Source organism: Empidonax traillii, unplaced genomic scaffold (assembly GCF_003031625.1).
Source record: "Empidonax traillii isolate 1590-97213 ecotype Southwest subspecies unplaced genomic scaffold, ASM303162v1 scaffold72:size2462915, whole genome shotgun sequence".
NCBI classification, from domain to species: domain Eukaryota; kingdom Metazoa; phylum Chordata; class Aves; order Passeriformes; family Tyrannidae; genus Empidonax; species Empidonax traillii.
Genome location: NW_020955265.1, coordinates 781,228 through 800,263, shown reverse-complemented (window position 1 = coordinate 800,263; position 19,036 = coordinate 781,228). Strand labels below are relative to the sequence as shown.

Here is a 19,036-nt window from a genome sequence, read left to right as displayed (position 1 = left end):
ACTGCAGAACTTTTCCATGCATGGTTGTGAATTGCCTGCAAAAGACTTCTGATCTCTTCTCTTCTGCTTGATGCTTGTAGTACATGTGCATCAGGAAATGAGCCCCTCGCTGTTAGTTGCATCTCAGTTAATCTGTGCAAGGCTGAAAATCCCTTTTTGCAGTTGTGTATAACACGGCATATGGAAAATGGAACCTGCGGTCATGACAGGAAATAGAATATTGCTGTTTAACTTATGCTTTCTGCTGGAAATGGGCCCCAGTAATCCTGAAAGTGGTTCTGTGAGTGACCCTGTGGGTGTGCACTGTGAAACAGAGTTTGGGATTGAGCTTAGTCTCTGGTTCAGTCATGGTGTTCACATATAGCCCGCTGTGGATAGGGTGACTTTCTGAGACCTCTGCACCCCCCTCTGTAACATGAGGTGAAGGTTTCCTGCTTGGTCTCCTGGACATAGTGCCTCGAGCAGAGTTCCCTGAGCCTCAGTTCAGCAGAGCCCCAAAGAGCACCTTCAGTTCCCAGAGCATACCTGAACTGAGAAAACAGAGGGCTTGGTCTGTAACCAAGCAGAAGGCAGACCTGAACAGAGTAACCTCTTTGTTCTTACTGGAAATGATAATGTATTTTTAAGTGTAACATCTTCAGTGAAATCTGGTGTAGTTGATGTCACAGCTTTGTTCTATTTTTATGGGTTTTTTCTGTTGCAGTGTTTCAGTTAAAGTTAAGTACTTCCCTTACAGGTACTAATAAAATTATTTTCCTTTACAGAGCTACAGGCAGCCAGCAGCTTTTATTGTCACACAACATCCTTTACCAAACACTGTGAAAGATTTCTGGAGATTAGTGTATGACTATGGCTGTACTTCTCTTGTGATGTTAAATGAAGTCGACTTAGCACAGGTTAGTTTGGAGATCAAATTTTCCGTGTACCCTTGCGTGCTTTAGTCACTGTGCACTCGCTACATGATGAAAATGTAGAGCAGTGCAGTGATTTTACAGTTATTCTCTGCTTAACAGAAACTAATCAACACTAGTTGTTCACTGAAGGTCTGCGGTGGAACAAGGCAATGCTCAAGGTGTAAGTTTCAGCATTTAATTATGCCCATTTTGCTCTGGTGCAGGGCTGCCCACAATACTGGCCCGAGGAGGGGATACTGCGGTACGGTCCCATCCAAGTGGAATGCATGTCGTGTTCAATGGACTGCGATGTCATAAACCGAATTTTCAGGATATGCAACCTAACAAGAGTAAGCATTACCATAACAATGTGTGACAGAAAAATATATCAGTTTTAATGCTCTCTAGGCTCTTCTACTTTTTAATTTTGAATAACAGTAAAATACTAATGTTCTTAAGACATTAATCAGAAAAGATTCAGTCAATCATCAATTGCTAATACTAATTTCTAGTACTTTTCTATAGCTACATGCTAAATAGAGCTTTAAAGTGAATGAGTGTTTTTCTGTGACATTTTCCTTGATGAGTAGATGTATGTAGTCTGTTTGTTTGGTGCACAGTAAAAGAAATATCCCTGTAATGAACATATAATGACAAGTATTTAGGTCATAGCTTTGATAAGATGTTTTCCACAGTGAATCAGGAAAAGGAACGCTGAGGCTGGTTATACAACCAGGATCTTCTCAGCCTAAGATGTGAAAACCACAACATAAAAGGAGGATTGTGGCAACCTGTAAAGCAGGGTGTGAAAAAACTCTGAAAGCTTCTCTGCCTCTGAAGGGTTCTTCACCACTGTGCCTCGACCTACATTTATCATCTTTTTCTCAAGCTCAGTAGTAGTGCCAGTCTTGCATTCTTGTCAGCTTTCATACCTTGCACCATCTTGTCTTTTTACTATCCCACAGTGTTTCACACTATCACAGCATCTTCTCAGACTCTGTTTGCCACACAGCATTTCCTCCTTTGTCTCACCTCTATGAATCGCTTCTTTATGTTGCCTTCCATTAAGAGTTACAGATGCTTGTGCTACCGTTCTATAAACCAGCAATCCCTATTTTCCTTACCATGACTGCTTTGTATTTTTCATCCAATACTGACTTTATCACTGATTGCTACTTGGAGTATATCTTTAACTTTCATTAATGTTGAAGGATAGTTGTGGAGAAAACTGATTACTGTGTATATGCAAAGATTTTTCTTTTATCCTATTTGATTTTTATTTTCATTTTTCAGAGAGCAGAGGTCAGTTTTCATATGGCCAGTATTTTACTCAAACTTTAATTTTGCTTATATTCAGAACTATAAAAAGCATTTTAGTTTTTCATGCCTTGTTTGGAAACTACAGGAAACTAAGGTGTGGGCACACTGGCAAATATTACACCATAGCCCTTTTTTGTTGTATTTTGAGACTTCCTCTTTTTTTCTTATTTTGTTCATTTCTTATTTTTGTTTTTTTTCCATTTCTTCTTTTTTTATGATGTTATGATTTTCTACTCTTCTACTTCTCTCTCTCTCTCCCATGGCTTTTTTGCCTATACATCTTGCTTTTAAATATCTCTCTGCTCTGTTCTTCCTTTTCTAAAATCCGCATTCCTACTCCTTTTCATCATCTTCAGCTGCAAGAAAGTGAATAGACTATTTATTCTTCCTGTTATTGAGGCTTTTCTTGTGACAGTCTAATTGTATTCAAAGCTCTCTATCTCATCTAGCATATGGAAAGCTTGGAGACTGGCAGCAAGGCTGTCATGATTATCATCTGGCAAAAAGGGAAGACTTCAAGGACAATAGTTGTATTTGTGCACCAATATTACTTGTTGTTTATTTGTAATGGGATGAGTTCATGCTTAGGAGTCAGAGATATCTCTCTTCATTTCTGCAGGTCTAAGAATTTAACAATGGTTTTTTAATTGATTATTGATATTAAGCAAGCTTGGCAGCTAGAATCTAGGGAATTTGTTTAGAAGTCAGGATAGGTTACATTAGTGATTGATAAACTTTGATGATGTCTTCTATGTAGTTCCCCTTTTTTGACATCTTCCTTGGGCTCAAGTGGTACAATTTAATGGAGAACCTACCATACAATGTTGGAATCTGTTCATAATATAAACACTTAGGTTTCATGTTAGTTTTATATTTTTGTTTTCTAAACTGACATGTAAAGGTGCTGGTTTGACCTAAAGCTCTTTGGTTTTCCCTCAGCCACAAGAGGGCTATCTGATGGTGCAGCAATTCCAGTATTTGGGATGGGCTTCTCACAGAGATGTACCAGCTTCCAAGAGATCCTTCTTGAAGTTAATTCTGCAGGTTGAAAAATGGCAAGAGGAATGTGAAGAAGGGGAGGGCCGGACGATCATCCATTGCCTGTGAGTAACTTGGAGAAAGTCAATTGCTGTTCTTCAAATAAATGCTTATAAATTACTTCTTGTTTTAAGTTTAAGCAGTGTTCTTATGAATACCTTCTTTTGCATATGCCTTTATTACTTAAATTAAAACAAAGTAAGTACCACTTCTTTTGGTCAGTTTTTGGATTTGTCTGTATCAGGTCAAGGTACCATGGGAACATGTCACTACAGTGATACTGCGTGTTGTCTTCTTCTGTACATAATAGCATGTTTTTCAGGTACAAAACCTGTACAGATAAACAACTTCTGCCTGGTTTCAGAAGGAAATCTTTTTTTTACTGAGTGCCAAATAGTTGGGTTTTTTTGTGCCACTCTTGCATGTAGTGTGCTGCATTTTTTCCAGAAGGAATGGAATATTTTGAGGTGTTTAAACTGAAAACTGTGGATGTATGAAATCAAAGAATAGTTCTATTACAGTACATGATCCTACAACTATTGTCAGTAAATGACTGCTAGCTGCTTATCTGGACCTGATACTTAAATGGGAGCTGGTTTGACAATTTTGAAAAGGTGGCATCTTCGTCTCCCTAAGCAAAGAATATTTGATCTCTTTGCTACCTTATTTAAATACGAATTTTTAAATATAGAAATTGAATGATGCATTTTTCCTTAAAAGGCTTCTGTTTAAATGTTCAGAGTGAACTAGTGACCCCTTTCTGCCTATCCCACCTCAAACCTCATGGGTAGGAAATACCTACCCCAATTTCTTTGAAAATAATATGAAAATAGTTCAGAAGTGTCCCTAAAGGTCAACAAGATATTGTATAATTGATATTTATTCTATCTAGCTAGATAATCCTCATTTCATAGGGCAATTTAAGTGAGTGTCTTTCCAGAACTAAGTGGAAAAATTACTTGCCATTGAACTTGGGATGCTCTACTTGCCATGGAACTTGTGTTTTGGGGTTTTTTTCTAATGCATATGTAACTTAGACTTATAGTATAGCTGGACAGCATGGTGGGCTGTAAGGACAGAATTCAAAGGTGACAACTGAGAGAAAGGTCAGAAAAAACAAATGTCTTAGACCAAACCCACTGGAGCTGCAATGAGATTGCTAAATTCTGATCTCCCTCTGGGACTGAAGAATCACTTGTGCTTACAGAGTGAAAGAACAGAAATGCATTTTGGATGCTCTCTTAGGTCGTAGTGACATGTAACCATCTCTTTTGCTTGCGTACAGAAACGGCGGTGGCCGGAGCGGGATGTTCTGTGCCATTGGCATTGTGGTTGAGATGGTAAAAAGGCAGAATGTGGTGGACGTTTTCCATGCTGTGAAGACTTTGCGGAACAGCAAGCCCAACATGGTAGAAACTCCGGTAAGCACCAACCCATCAGGGTTACCGCAAAGAGCCAGGGAGCCAGAGGCTGTCTTGTTGTGTGAGCTGCACTCTCAGACCTGTGTCCACAAAACAGTGCAAACCTATGATGGGCCACAAGAAGAAAGGGACAGATACTGAGTGTACACACAAGTCAGCATTGTGAGAGGAGTGACTAAGCATTTTACACTACTTTTCTTGTATTGGTAGTATGATTTTTACAGAAATAGTATTCTGAGTTAACAGAATGCACTTTAATCTCCCAAAATAACCTGATCTGTTTGAAAGGAAGTTGCAGCAGGCTGCAAAACCATCTTGAAATTTTACAGAGTAAGACGTTTCTCCTTGGTAGGAATAAGCTGTGAAGTGTAGATTCATAGCTGGATATGTGAATATTTTGCTCCTTAGTAACAATTGCTGCTTTGAAAGTTTTACTGAATGACAATAACCTTTTTTACTCAGATTTGTAGTAGTCAAAATGATACCTCAGAACTTTAAAATCAAAGATGTGGATCTAATATGTTGCAAACAAATATATAGACTCTAGAATCATTTAAGTTGGAAAAGACCCTTAAGATCATTGAGAACAACAGTTAAATAATAAAAAATATAAACAGTACACTGTCATGTAAAAGGGGCAGAAAAGAATTTTCTGTCCAATCTGTGCTAATTTTTTTTCCATCAGTGTCCCCCCCAGGAGATCAAAGCCTTTTAATGTCCAAAAGAGTCTGTTACAGTGTCTCACCTAATGAGACCCTTTGCTTAAGAGATTTGATGAGATGGACAGGATATTTGATATCTTTTTCTTTAAGGACTACAATAAGTAGCAGTAGGAAATTCCCTCAACAGGTTTCTCCAATTAGTTATTTTACCATCAGCAAAACTGTCAGCACATAAAAACGTACTCACTCTAACAGTTCATGAAATAAGGCATTTAATAATACAAATTTAAGGCAATTTATGGGATTTGTTTTGCCTGAAATAGGGTCTAACTGCAAACACACACATAAACTACGTAATAGTAATAATAAGGCCAAGCATAGGCACACATGCTAAAGCAAAAGCAACTTACAAAGACGTAAAACAACTTACAAAGAATAAGTAAAGCAAAAAACTCAAATAAACACTATAAAGCAAAAGCAACTTGCAACAAAGTAAGAAGTAAAAATTTTAAATTACTATGGAGCAAAAGTAAAATTAGTATATATTAATAAAGCGATCACTCAGCCCAAGGTGTCCTGAGAAGATGGAGGGAGAAAAGGTAACCCATCTGTTACCTCTGCAGAGTTTATGGAACTTCTCTCTGATTTTTGCTTGGGTCCAATCTCTTTTTATGCCTTTTTTTCTCTAGGCAGTTTGAGTGGCTATAGTCAATAAACTAATTTTGGGGTGATAGACAGATGAAATAGGCCCAAGGGTCCACTTCCTGAGTTCTTGGCAGTCGGGACGTTTGAGAAAAAAGGCCGTGTTAACTCCATATCACTCTTTTCTTCATTTTAATCCTTTTATCAGTTTCTGGGAATGTCTCCCCAGGTGCTAGGGTTTTCTAGGAAACCATCAAGAGGTTTTTTTCTCCTTTTGTGTAGCCTTTCTATCACCTTGCACTAGTATAAATAATATGAATCTGAATGAGCGAAACTGCAAGACTAAATATCTGTATGTACATTGCCAGAACTCAAAATAGCCTTCAGTCTTCTGGATAGTCTTTATGGCCACAGTATGAGTGCATATGCAAACGAAAGTTTGCTTCAGTTAGAAAAGCTGAACATTGTGGAAAGTCCTTAAAAAAATTCTCTGACATGAATATTTTTCCTTTTTGTAGATGAATGTGAAAGCAGGTTGAATGATAGATAGTGTTTGGGAATTCCTGCCATTTGACTCTCACACTGCCAGCAGCCACTGTCTTCAGCCAGATGGCTGCCTAGAGCATAAAAATCAGGGATGCCAGTTGAAATTAAAAACATTTTGCAGTTTATGCATACTGGAAATAGCTTCTGTCCTTGTGAACTTACATATTGAACAAAATGTCTATAGCTGCCTGTCCCCATATTGCCCTTTTTGCAAGTGTCAGTGTTTGCTTAGTATCAAGTAGCTTCTGTGGCATGATTTTCTCAATTATTGTGCACCAGTTCCATCCCTTGCCATCACATAAATTAAGGAGATAGTTGACATGTTAACAAATAGAACATCCTGTGACAGCAGTGACATTGGGCTAGGTGTTGCTGGTTTTGCCACAAAATACTTTGCATTCTCCTGTGCTATAGACATCTGAGACACAACATATTAAATTCCTACCTGGATTTTAGTTGACTGCTGTGAAGAAAACAGATCAGATCACACAGAAAGTTATTTGTGTCACAGTAAAGGGAGGCCAAGGTAAATTGTGTGTTTTTGGTAAATGCTCTGCAAAATTATATTTCATTTCAAAATAGACCTGAATTCCACTGTAGCTTTAAACTGAACTTACTAAATTTTTGTAGTTATGTATTTCTGTTGTGTGGGTTTTTATTCAGAACTCTTGAACAGCAGCAGATGTCGAGTCGTTAGTTAGAAAACAAAGCAGGAAAACCAATATATAACACTGTCGTGTGCCCTACATTCAGCAACATGATCAGATAACAACAATGAGCAGCGCAACAAAGACTTTAAGATACCCCCACAACTTCCTGCTAATGGATCACACTGTCTTCCCTTGCAAACAAAAATAAATCACAAAAGCAAATTTGTTTTGTTAAGCCACAAGGGCAGTAGAGATCGAATTAATTTCCTTGTTTTTTTCTTCTTCTTCCCCTCTCCTTCCTCCTCCGTTTCTCCCAGTATCAGCTCTCAACAGCAGCCTTGTTGAGGGAAAATACTAACCACCATGAAGTTTTAGTTTCACCTCTTTTAAATGTGCATCTGATCTCTTGGAAATTACATCAACACGACTGTACAAAGGGGCCATGGACCCCGAGCAGCTTTGTGTCACGGCTCAGTACTCCCCATCCGTTCACTGGCTGCCCGAGCAGCAGGCACTGGTTACTGCTCAGTATCAGCTAACTCAAGTACAAGTGGTCAAGTATAAGAGTCGAGGTGCTTTCACTGCAAGAATGCTCTGACTGAGAGGAGAGCTTTTCATGTTTGATAAACCAGTTTAGAAGCTGAAAAAATCAGAGAAGCACACCACTGCAATTCCACGGTCAGGGATTTTTTCCACTTCGTTGATTAGGGTGAGGTTTTACATCAGAGCTGGCAACATACTTGTGTAACAGGGGAAAAAAAAATAGAAAATCCAAGCCTGTCTGGCTTACTAGTTAGCAAAGAGTGTTCTTGGTTGTAGATGTTGCTGCTAAGATTTTAGAGTCTTTATTTAACTTCAGTTTTTGTTTCTGTTTCCCCTTAAAGGAGCAGTATCGCTTCTGCTATGATGTGGCGCTGGAGTACCTGGAATCCTCTTAGTCGGAAGGGATATGGCAAAGTTCACCAAATACATGAATCTCAATAAGCTGTTTTGACAACAGTTCTTGATCCTGTGAAGAAAGATTTTAGGGAAAGAGGGGGGTGGGAGGGATTTTAAATTTTAAATGCAAAGTATTTTTCTTATGAAGTTGTGTATCTTAATAAAAGAACTCAATCTGTTTCTATGCTTGTATACAGTATCAACATTTAGTGCCACATAAATACTATTTAATGAAAACCAGAGTCAGAAGAGATTTGCGCAAATTAGGACTTTTTAGTGTGTGTATATGCAGCCGTCTCTCAAAGCAGTAGAGCGACCATCTGTTGCATGTATCAATATTTCCTATATGGTATTTTTTTTTCCTTTTGATACATTGTTAAAGTACAATAACAGTGCAAATTGATAGTAAGGTTCATTCTTTATACGTTTCAAGTGTTGCATATATATATTATATATAGTAAAAAAAAAAACCTGGCTTATTTTGTTTTAATGTGCAATGATGGCTGGATCACATAAAGATCTTTATAAAGAAACTTAAACATAAGCCAAAGACTCAAGTGTAAATATGTCTATATGGAGAAAGCACATGTATTTATTGTTTACTTGCATTCCTTTTTTGATGGCTGAAAAAAAAAGAAGAATCATTTTTCTTGAAGAAAGCTTTTTTTGCTGAAATCAAGTGTAAACAATTTTTGTAGTTTATTTTTTGTATGTTTTAGTGTAAGTAGAAAACATACTTTTTATGCATAGACCAAGAAACATAGGTATAGTGGTTTTGTTGTGTACATGCTTGTGATTCAAATTCATGTAAACAACTTGATTATAGAAGGTCTTTAAGTACAGGACCAAAATCTAAACATTTTCCTGAAAATGTATAGTTTTTCACAGTTGCATTAGTTAAGTACTGATCAAAAAACTATGTAGGGAAGTACACACTTCAAAATGGCCTTGCCTATGACTTGCACAATATTGGAAGAAATTTTTAAGCTTCATTAAAATTGTACAGGAACCAATTGTTTAAAAAAAAATATTGAAGCACAGGTCAACAGGAGAACTGTGAGACAAGCAGATGGGTCTGCACATGCCCTTCAGGGTAAAAAAGTATTTGTTTAGCAAAGTGTAAAATTAAGCAATGTTTAATTTGATGTTTACAAACATGTAAGCTTTGCTTCCACGAAAGCAAAATTTGAATAAACCAATGCAAGATTCTGATTATAGTTGTGGTGTACAAAATATTACTTTGCCTTCACTTAGCTTGTATCCATTTCTTCATGAAGTTTCTTATATATTACTGGCTAAAATCATTCCAGTCTCTTGTTGATCATTTTTAGAACTAACAGTAAAATTCTATGGTGCTTTTAAATATTCTGTAAAGTAAAAGTGAATTAAATTTTTATTTAAAGATTTTTTTTTTTCCTACTTTGATACCCTCTCGCTTACTGTTCTTGTTAATGAGTCATTCTTGTCTAGAAGATCTATATATGGCAGAGAAATGTTTAGAGAAATACTAGTTCTCAGATTATTTTCAGTGCCTCCATCCATATTGCATAGCTCCACCTCTTCCAGGTCTAAAAAATTCCTCTTTTTTTGGGCACCCACTGTTAATTCCTACCTATGAACAGCAAGGTAAATAAATGAGGTTTGAAAACGTTCACTGGGTTTGGCTTCTTAAAACTCAAATTGCCCTATTTTTAATTCTGCCACACTGGAAAGTGGATTATAAGCGGCATGCAACAGAATTGCAACATTTCCAGCTTTCTCTGTGAGGTAACAGCATTCAGCTAACTTTAACAGTCAAAGTGCAGGGTCTATCACCCAAAGCCAGCTGTCTGGTCACCACATTTTGTGGAAATGACACGCCATCTCCACAGACTGATGCATCCTGCCTGTTTAGTGTCTGTCTGGCACTAAGTGGTTTGGACTCTGAAAGAATCTTCCTCTGTTGTCTGTAGAGGATGTTGAGAAGATTAGTCTAGAAGTCTAGATTAACTTTTTGACAGATGAGATGTGTAGCTCTTAGGTTAGTGGAAAGCAAAAGCCACATTCTGTAATGCCCAGAATAATATTTATGTTTTGTTTTTTTTTGTTTCCTGACCAAAAATGTAGATTACTGTTGGGCTGACTGAATACTTATTTTTGTGGAGAGTTGCTGTGTATGGGACAGTTGGCTCCATTCACATCAGAATTTCCTAATCCTTGTTAAGATCTTTGTGTCCAGCTTCCCCTGTACATAAAGCATGACTGGTGCAAATGCCAAAATGAATTCTGGCATTGTAGCAAAGGAGTCTTCCTTAGGAGAATCCCCCTTAACTGGAAGGTATCATAGTTGCCAGTAGTTATTCTGCAAGGGGAACTCTGCCTATGTTGTTTGAGTACTCTGAGAGTCACATAATTTCTGTAACTGTAGCTGACTGTGGTGACCTAAAGAGCTTTTTCAATGGCTCATGATTGAAAAATCTGTGGGAAGTTCTTCCTAGCAAGATCAGGGGAAAGTATGTGGAGGGAATATTATGTGTGAGAAGCAGATCAGAAATATCATTCTCCAATAATAGTACCTCTTAAGGGTCTCTTAGGCAAAAGACAATGTTAGAATCTGCTTTTAAGTGTAAAATCACAGGAGACAAATTGTTTCATTGTGCAGCTCGCTCTTCTCTCTTATCTCATCCAGTGGCAGCAAATGCCATCTTTGTTTTCTGAGAACACCAGCTCTGTTCCCCCAGACAGATGCTTTTCTTACACCTGTGCAAGACAGAAAAAAGAGAAGTGAGGGGACTATGGAAACCTGACCCAGATGGAGAACAAGTATTTCTCATAAAAAGAGCATGCAGTGGAAGATGAGACCTTGGGCACCTGAAGAGGGAAATATTTCACTCCCTGAGGCAGTGAGACGCCACCAGCACCAACATCACAATGTGCCAGCAGCTCCAGCCCTCAAGCCCTTGAAACCATAGGTTTCAAGACTCCTTAAAATCTTTCCGCTTGCTATTACCCTTGAAATATTAGTGTAGACTCAGTCAAGTGGCTAAAACCTGCATGGTACGTTGTCCCTGCTTTCCTCAGCAGCATGAAGTGAAAACGTAACTCACCCATGCAGTAAATACACAGAGAGCAAATGGACATCAAGACAGATGAAGCACAGAGAAGCACAAAAGGCTTCATCCATGGAGGTGTGCGAGATGATTCAAATTTGAAATGAATGAAGTTGAAACTGGTTTAATATCATGTAATGAAAAGAACCAAAGGAATGTATAAGTTCCAAAAAACATGACTGCTGTGTACAAGAAGGTATTCTTTGCTCTAAAACTGAGAAGTGCTGACTCCAGTGTCCTAGTCTGTGTAGTTGCCAGTGGAAGGAGTTCTTGAGTTGCTTTGATGGCTTTGATTCATTTTCTATAGAATGGTAATCAAAGAGATAACTTAAGGAGATGTTCAAACTATATGAATTTTACCAGAATAACCAAATCTCAGGATCCAGCACTGAAGAGCCATAAATCCTTAGTCATATCTAAAGCAGTGTCATGGAGAAAGAAGAGCCTCCAAACCTCAGCATCCTGTATAGAGAGACGCTTTGCTCTTTTTTTTTTTTTTTCCTTTTTCTTTTGGCCCTCTGAATTTGCTTTCCCTGATCATAGTGACCCAACTCCAGCAGAAGGAGGTGTGAAGAGACTCAGGTTTTCACCTTTTGTCTGGGTCCTGAGAGATCAGACCCCAGCTGGTCAATGAGATCCTAGAATTTACATTTCATGCTTCCTGGGTAAATGCTGCCATGAGGAAACAACAGCTTTGGAAGAGACTTTGCCTCCTGGAAAACAGTCACAGGCATATGAGTTAGAAGCTTGAAACTTAGTATCTTCACTATATACAAGCAGTTACTGGATTTATTTCATTTTGGAAGTTGCTCAGACAATATGTTTTCTTAATTTATGCTATGTCCTACATACTACATTAAGAAACACAATATTCCTTCAAGAAACATGAAAACATGAAAAAGCTACTGAAGGAGTGTACTCTTTCAAATGGGTTAACAATTTCAAAATCAAAGGTCTAAGAAAAGCAGACTAGGGGAGCAATGGTAGGCAAGTGCTCTGTCATTGAGGCTCAGGCATGATTTTAAATGTTTAAGTACAAGGAAGGGGCAGCCTGAGAAAAAACGTTGCAGAATCACTGTGTGGCCAGGCCACCTGGACTGGCAAATGACTGTATAAAGGGCCTCTTTTAAACTTCACTCTGCCTCCGTGTCAGAAGAAACCCTGAGATCCTGAAATAAATGTAAAAGCTGCTTTTATAGTGCTCTGTTCTGTACTGAAAAGAGAAGTAACTCATTTTCTGCTGTACTTTCCTGTGTCACGTAGAGGTCTGAATTAAGTGATCATAATCTCACAAAAGAACCTTTGTGGTAGTTTATTGCTTGTACTCTTCTTTTGTTTAATAGTCAAAGATCTTGTAACCTCTGCAAATCCAGGATAGTCAAGGGTATCTGTGAATATTCATTTATGGGCTTTAGTTTCTGGGGTTGAGTAATCTGCTAGGATTAGAATATGTATACTGAGGATAAGACTTTTCAGAATATGCAGAGGTTTAGTCCCATAAATTTTCCTTCAACTTTATTCAGAAAAAGCTTTGTTAATATGTTAATTAGAGGTTCTGTTTGAGCAAAATTTGAGATACTGATAATATAAAAGTTGGTTTAAATTGTTTTAAACTTGCTGAATGTTTTTTCTTTAAGCCTGAGTAAGAGGATGTTGTTGATTGTGGTGGTGGTTGACAGGCATAAATGATATTTTGGCCCACGCTTCTTAGAAATTAATTCTTTCCCTGCTGTTGGGTTTAGAGTACTAATTTATGCAGAGATTGGCATATATGATGACAGGCACAATAGGATGCTTACCTAATAATAATGTTTATTAACTGTGTCTTGGCCAACAAAGAACAGATGTTTTTGTGCCCTGTTGAGATACAACAGCTTGATTTCAATAGTCTTTTGTAACGCCTTCTAGCTTCCATCTGGATCAGAAAACAGTCCCAACTTCACAAATTACATCAAGATAAGTTTGAAATCCCCATATGCTCAGAGACTTTTTTCAAATCTCCACTAAGTAAAACAGAAAAATAGAAGTCTATGTTAAAAAGAAAAATCAGCAACAAACTGTCTTCTGCATGGAAGAAAAACATGATCTTTCTGCAAGCTTTTGAGTACCCTGGAGTTCTTTGGTAATGAGCACAAAAACGGCATCTGGCAAAACACAGTACCTCCAGATTTTGATAATATCTGTGCATTTTCCTGCCAGGTGTAAAGCTGTGTGTGCTCTTTCCATTTCACAGTGCAAAACTTTTGTCTTTCTTTTGTATATCTAATCTTCTAGAATAATATCTGAAACAACACCGTATTTTCCTGAATCCTGAAATGTTGAAGAAAGTTACCTTTTGTGCTCTGATCTGATAGAAAATGTGAAACCAGAGATTATAGAATCTTTGGAGTTTCTCTCTCAAGGTAAACAGAGTGAGCTGGTTTTTGTAGTAGCCATAAAGTCAAACTATGGTAAGTTTCAGAAAAGTTTTGGAAATCATTTGTCTTGTTTAAGTGAGTCCCAGCAGGGGAAATCTCAATTTGTTTGTTATCAAGGACATTAAGTCTCACTACTTAATGTTTTGTTAGTCTTTCTGATCCACTTGCTGTATCTATGAGCAGTACAATAAACAGCCCACCTGGACCCACAGTTGGAACTATCTTCAGCGCAGAACCTGGTGCTGTATCCTTTTGCCCCAATTTTAGGATGAAGTTGTTATGAAATTTGCTGATCATACAGATTAACAATGCAAAATTGCCTCTGTTTACTGAAAATGCTTGAAACCAACTGCTGAAGAGGTGTGTGCCTTCATTTTAAATTAGGTGGAAATCATAGGAAGCTGTGACACTGCTGCAACCTCTCCTGTTGCACAAAGTCATATCATTGAAGCTTCAGTTTGGTGCAGTTTAAACTGTGTAAATAGGTTGCTGCTTAGTTTCATCTCCTGAAAGGACCAAGGTTTCCAGCTTACCTTGCAGCAAGAAATACAGCACTGTTTGAGCAGTAGTTCTCATAGGTCAGACTGCTTCAGGGATAAGGATAAAAATGAAGCATAAAAGCACTAGGTATAATATAGGTTCTTCTAATATTTCTCCTCCAGCAAGACGAGCTGGTTCAGCTAGTGTGACAGTGAGCTGTAATTACAGCTGTGAGAAAATAGCTGTGTGGTTTTGTCTGCGGCAGAGGCTTCTAAAAATTTCTTTTAAAAAAAAAAAAAACAGGGAAGAAGTGCAGGTTTTGTTTCTACTTCAATGTGCCTTCCTTTAAGGCACTTGTTTACTTCAAATAATAGCCTTGCTTAACACAGGCCCTTTCTAAGATGATAGTTCTCTAAGCAGTCAGAATCACAGCCTGAAGCAGTCTCTGTCCTTAAACACAAGTAAACTGTTGGTATGTGGATGAAAAGTAGCAGAGACAGGTATGATGGATCCTACAGTGCATTCAGGGGGCAACTGCAGTGAGCAAAGGCCCAAGGAATAGGCCTATAGTTTCTCCACTAGGGGATTTATAAACTTTTTGCAAGAGAAAGAGGGGAAAAAAAAGTATTTAGTGAACTGACCAAGACCAGCATGAAGATGGGAATTTTGTTCACTGGTTATCTGGGCAACAGCATAGAAAGCACTAGCTTTGGATGTAAGAACTGGGAGGATGGAGAGTATAAAAAATCTAGATGAGATTGGAACTTCCCAAAAAGCACACAGTTACAAAATATATGGAAGGATATAAAAATCCTGAAAAAGTTTTGAATACTGACTAAATGTCACATTAGTGGTCAAGAAAGGTTGAACAGTTGTTTGGGCCACTGAGGATAAAAGATGCTGAGCAAGGGACAGTGCCAAGGAAAGAAACGGGCAATTTATGTGAACAGATCCTTCAATAAAGGAGATTTCAGAGTAGATACTGTGAAATATTTTAAAATAATAATGCCTCCAAACCAGGCTTAGCACAGGCAAGAGATTTGAGGTCACATACCTCATTTTATGAGCTATGAACTGCAGTTGGTTTTTGGAGTCAGTCTGCCTTGAAGCCCACAAGGTGCTTTTTTTCTGATACCATATCTGTTGACTCCAATCAAGAAAAGGAGAATGCTGCAACACTGAACATAGTCATTCAGATAGTTCTTATCTTCATTTTGAGGACAAGCAACAAATGAGAAGTAAAGTAAACATGACAGGAAGTCATAGCTCAGGTGTGATTTCAGAGTCATGGTCTCAGCCCCTACTCCACTGTTAGATGAGAGCCAAATGCTACTTCCCAGGCTTCTCTCTGATGCTTGATTTTTAGCATAATTATGGCATGGTTTTGCTTTTAATTTCTTAGAAGAAGAAAATTTATACCAACACGAGCAACTTTAGAGACTGGGGCTGAGAGAGGAGAACATTTTTTGGAAAGCGCTCTGGCAGGCAGCTGCTTGACTGTGACCTCCTGGGAACCACTGTAAAGGAAGATTTCAAAGACCAAAATGGATTCTCAGTGTCCTGAAAACATAAGCGAACTTGATAAAGGAAATAGCTTTAGAGTCCTACGCCAATTAGCATTTGGGGAAAATTGCAAAAATTGGATGGGGAAGGGGCACATGCCCTGCTATTTACTGTCTGTGTTTACAGTCAAGCATGGCAAAATAAAAATTGAATTAGCTGATGGCCCTGGGAAAAACAGAGACTAGAATGTAACAATTATTTTGTTGATATACAAGTCTGCATTTCACACACACCTGTGTGGTCATGCAAAGACTCCTTACAGTACCATGATGTCCTGATCTTACTAGCATCTGTACTCACACCTAATCTTTTTAGCTCTTCTTCCAGTGGTCTTTGTACTTGACTGGATCCAGCAAATGGACATTGTATATGTTTCTCAGTTTTGTTGGTTTGGCTTGGGGTTTCTTAATTCTTGTTTGCACTGATTTTTTTTCTTTTTACTTCAGCACAGGCTGAAGCAAACCAGGCATAGACAGAACATGGTGTTATTTCCATAATGTATTGCAACTTTTCAGCAGAAACAATTTCAAGAGGTAGTTTCAAATTTACGCTAAATAGCTGGACCAACAATGCTCTAATCTCACCTGAGCCAGGGTCAGCTGGCATCTCTGAAAGCAAGCTTCATGTTGGTTGTCGTTCAAAGTGTGCTGAGTGTTTTAAGCAGGATGACAATGACTTAATTCCAAACTGAAACAACTGAAAATGCTTTTTTGTTCCTTCCAGTGCTTGTCTGGGGTGGGGAGGAGGTGAAAAAGCCTGCTCCCTTCCAATTCTTTTACAGTGCCTCCAAGTCCTTAAAGATCTGTGGACTTAAAAACAACAAAGGAAGAACTTTGGTAAGTAATATGTTTAGGTGTGTTTGATTTGAAAAAGATTAACCCAACGATGTGGGGGGGGGGGGGGGGGGGGGGGGGGAGTGAGGTTGGTTAATTCCACAGAAGATCGTAGGTATTGAAGGAAAGAAAATAGGAGTATGTATGTGTATGTACATAGGTGTATGTACTCCAGTATGTATGGTGTAACTGGCTTTGTGTCATGACAGTTCCTGAAATGGGCTACTGTGATTTTTAAATGAGACCTTAAAATTAACTACTAAAGGGCATGTGGCAAAAATAACTTACCCACACTCAGGTTTTAATAACATTACTGTAACTGGTGTCCATGTGGAAGTCGGGAGACATGCTCCTGTCTCTATTGCCGTGGTGCTGGGTTAGAACACACAGACCAGGGACAGAAAATAATATTTTATGTATTAAAATTGAAATTTATTTTAATATTCAGAAAAATGATGCTCTGGGAAAGCCATAACTGCCCAAAATGAGGTGAGGCACCCCAAGTTAAAAGTGTCTTTTGAGTCAATTGCTCTTTTTGCTACTGTTCAAACAAGGACAGAGGACTGCCACAGGGAACAGTATTGTGATGAGTGCCTGTCATTGGGTAGGCTTGGAGGAGCAAGGGGCTCCTTTTATCTGCTATTTTTAGGAAGCTGTACCACATCCTCAGCTACGCGTTGAAACAGAAACCAGCAAATTTTCCTCAGCCTTTTTTTTTTTTTTTTTTTTTTAATCTTGGAGATTTTTTTTTTCTGTAATTCTGCTTACTTTGATTTTATTTTTTCTTTCTTCTAGGAAGAGTTTGAGTGTTTGGATTTAATTTTTTCTCCTCTTTTTTAAGTATCTTCTCTTATATGATGTAAATCTTCCTTGGCAAGCTCATCTTCAGCCATATTGTGTTGGTGGGTTTTGTAGGAGACCAGAAAGCAGAATTCAGAAAAAAAAAATGAACAAAATATGTTGTTTGTAAAATGGACTTTGGCATGATAACTTTGTAGATTTCATCCTCTAGTCTTGGCAAGTCTGAATTAATTTCTTGACATAATGCTACAAAAACACTCATACATACATTCCTCAGAGAGATGTGGAGGGAGCTGTAGACTTTCATTTTTCAAAATGTATCTATCTGTTTATGCTGACTGTTTGTTAAATCTCACAGTGTGCTCAGCACCAGAAGGTCCAGGATGCTGTAGTGCCCCACAGGCTCTCAGCATCCCCTGTCTTGCGGTGTCTGGCAGTATGGTGAGGGGAAGGAATGAGAAGGGTCCAACTGCTGTGCTGTATGCTTCATCCAGGAGAACATGTGCTAGGAACACATTGAAGGAGATGCCCAAGGGTCACAAATGCTCTTGGATGTCAAATAAATCTACATGCAACAAACTGAAATCAATATGAAAGGCTGGCAGAAGGACTTAAACTCCAAAGTGAGAGCCCCAGGATGTTTCCTTACAGACCGTTTGAAATCTTAGATAATTTACATGAAGTTTGTGGAGAAGGGGAAGGTGGAAGGGCCTTGGCTGGATCATAACATGTTCCATATTGCAAAGCTGCCTACAAGAAGAAAGGAATGCAGTGTGTGGTACTCAGTGAGTTACCACTTTGCATAAGAAGTAGTGAGATTTATTTAGCCTTTGAAACACCGAAAAAAATAAGTGAGAAAACACTAGGTGACCATTCTGGATTTTAATAGGAGAAGGCTAAAACACACAATAGAAAAGTTACAATAAATGCTGCGTATGAGTTCTTCAAGAAAAAAATCTTTTTGCAGTCTTTTTATAGGTTGTTCTGGAGAGGAGACCCTGTGCTCTTTCCTCCTTCCCAGCTGGGAAGACAGGATAATTGAACAATTTGATAAGAAAATACAGTTGTTTTCCAGCACTTTTCACTAATGAGCCTCTGAAAGCTTAGCTTCTCATAGTGGAAAGTGTGCTGTATCCTGTTAGTGATTCTCCCTGTTTGTCATAGTCTACCACAGAGATGACGACCGTGGTAGACTCAAGAAAGACGTTGGCCAGCAGCCATTTAAAGTGCTGCGTTTCCCTCTTGTGTGAGGTGGAGGATGGAACACGTCCCACCACTGAGGGCATTAGAGGGGTTTTGGTGACCACACTGTTTATGTTAATGGTACCAGGCATGCCAGAAAAGGCAACAATCTACTGTTCAAAAGGGAGAAATGGGACTGGAAGAGAAAAAGAAGGAGATGCTCATGTTTGCTTGATATGAAGCAAATGTATGTTGCTTATACTTCTCTCAGCATTTTTTATGGCCAAACGTACTGGATTCTGCATGAACGTAAAAAACAACTTCTATTTAATAGCACTGAGACCCTTTCCTGAAACCAAATAACTGATAAGTAAACAAAAAGCCATGACACGAGCCTGAAATAAAGGACTAGTTGTATTTCTGCCTGTGATGAAATGCAGACAGGCCCCATCTCAGTTAGATTCAATACAGCCCCCAATCCACCATTCCTAGGGATGAGGAGTCATGAGGGAAGACTGAAAACTCACTGGGCAGTCTCTTCTCCCATGGCTGAAACTCTG

General features: G+C 38.4%; 1 protein-coding gene across 13 annotated transcripts in view; it reads left to right on the top strand.

Moving 5' to 3' along the window:
• The window catches only part of PTPRK (protein tyrosine phosphatase, receptor type K), a 396,664-nt gene extending 387,336 nt beyond the window's left edge, over window positions 1-9,328 (top strand). For all 13 annotated transcript variants that reach the window (XM_027880554.1, XM_027880549.1, XM_027880547.1 and 10 more), the window contains 5 exons: window positions 765-896; window positions 1,118-1,243; window positions 3,153-3,316; window positions 4,537-4,672; window positions 8,057-9,328. In XM_027880554.1, the coding sequence (XP_027736355.1) occupies window positions 765-896; window positions 1,118-1,243; window positions 3,153-3,316; window positions 4,537-4,672; window positions 8,057-8,110 (612 nt within the window). In that variant the 3' untranslated portion in view covers window positions 8,111-9,328. The remainder of the gene's footprint in view (window positions 1-764; window positions 897-1,117; window positions 1,244-3,152; window positions 3,317-4,536; window positions 4,673-8,056) is intronic.
• The last annotated feature ends 9,708 nt before the right edge of the window (window positions 9,329-19,036 follow it).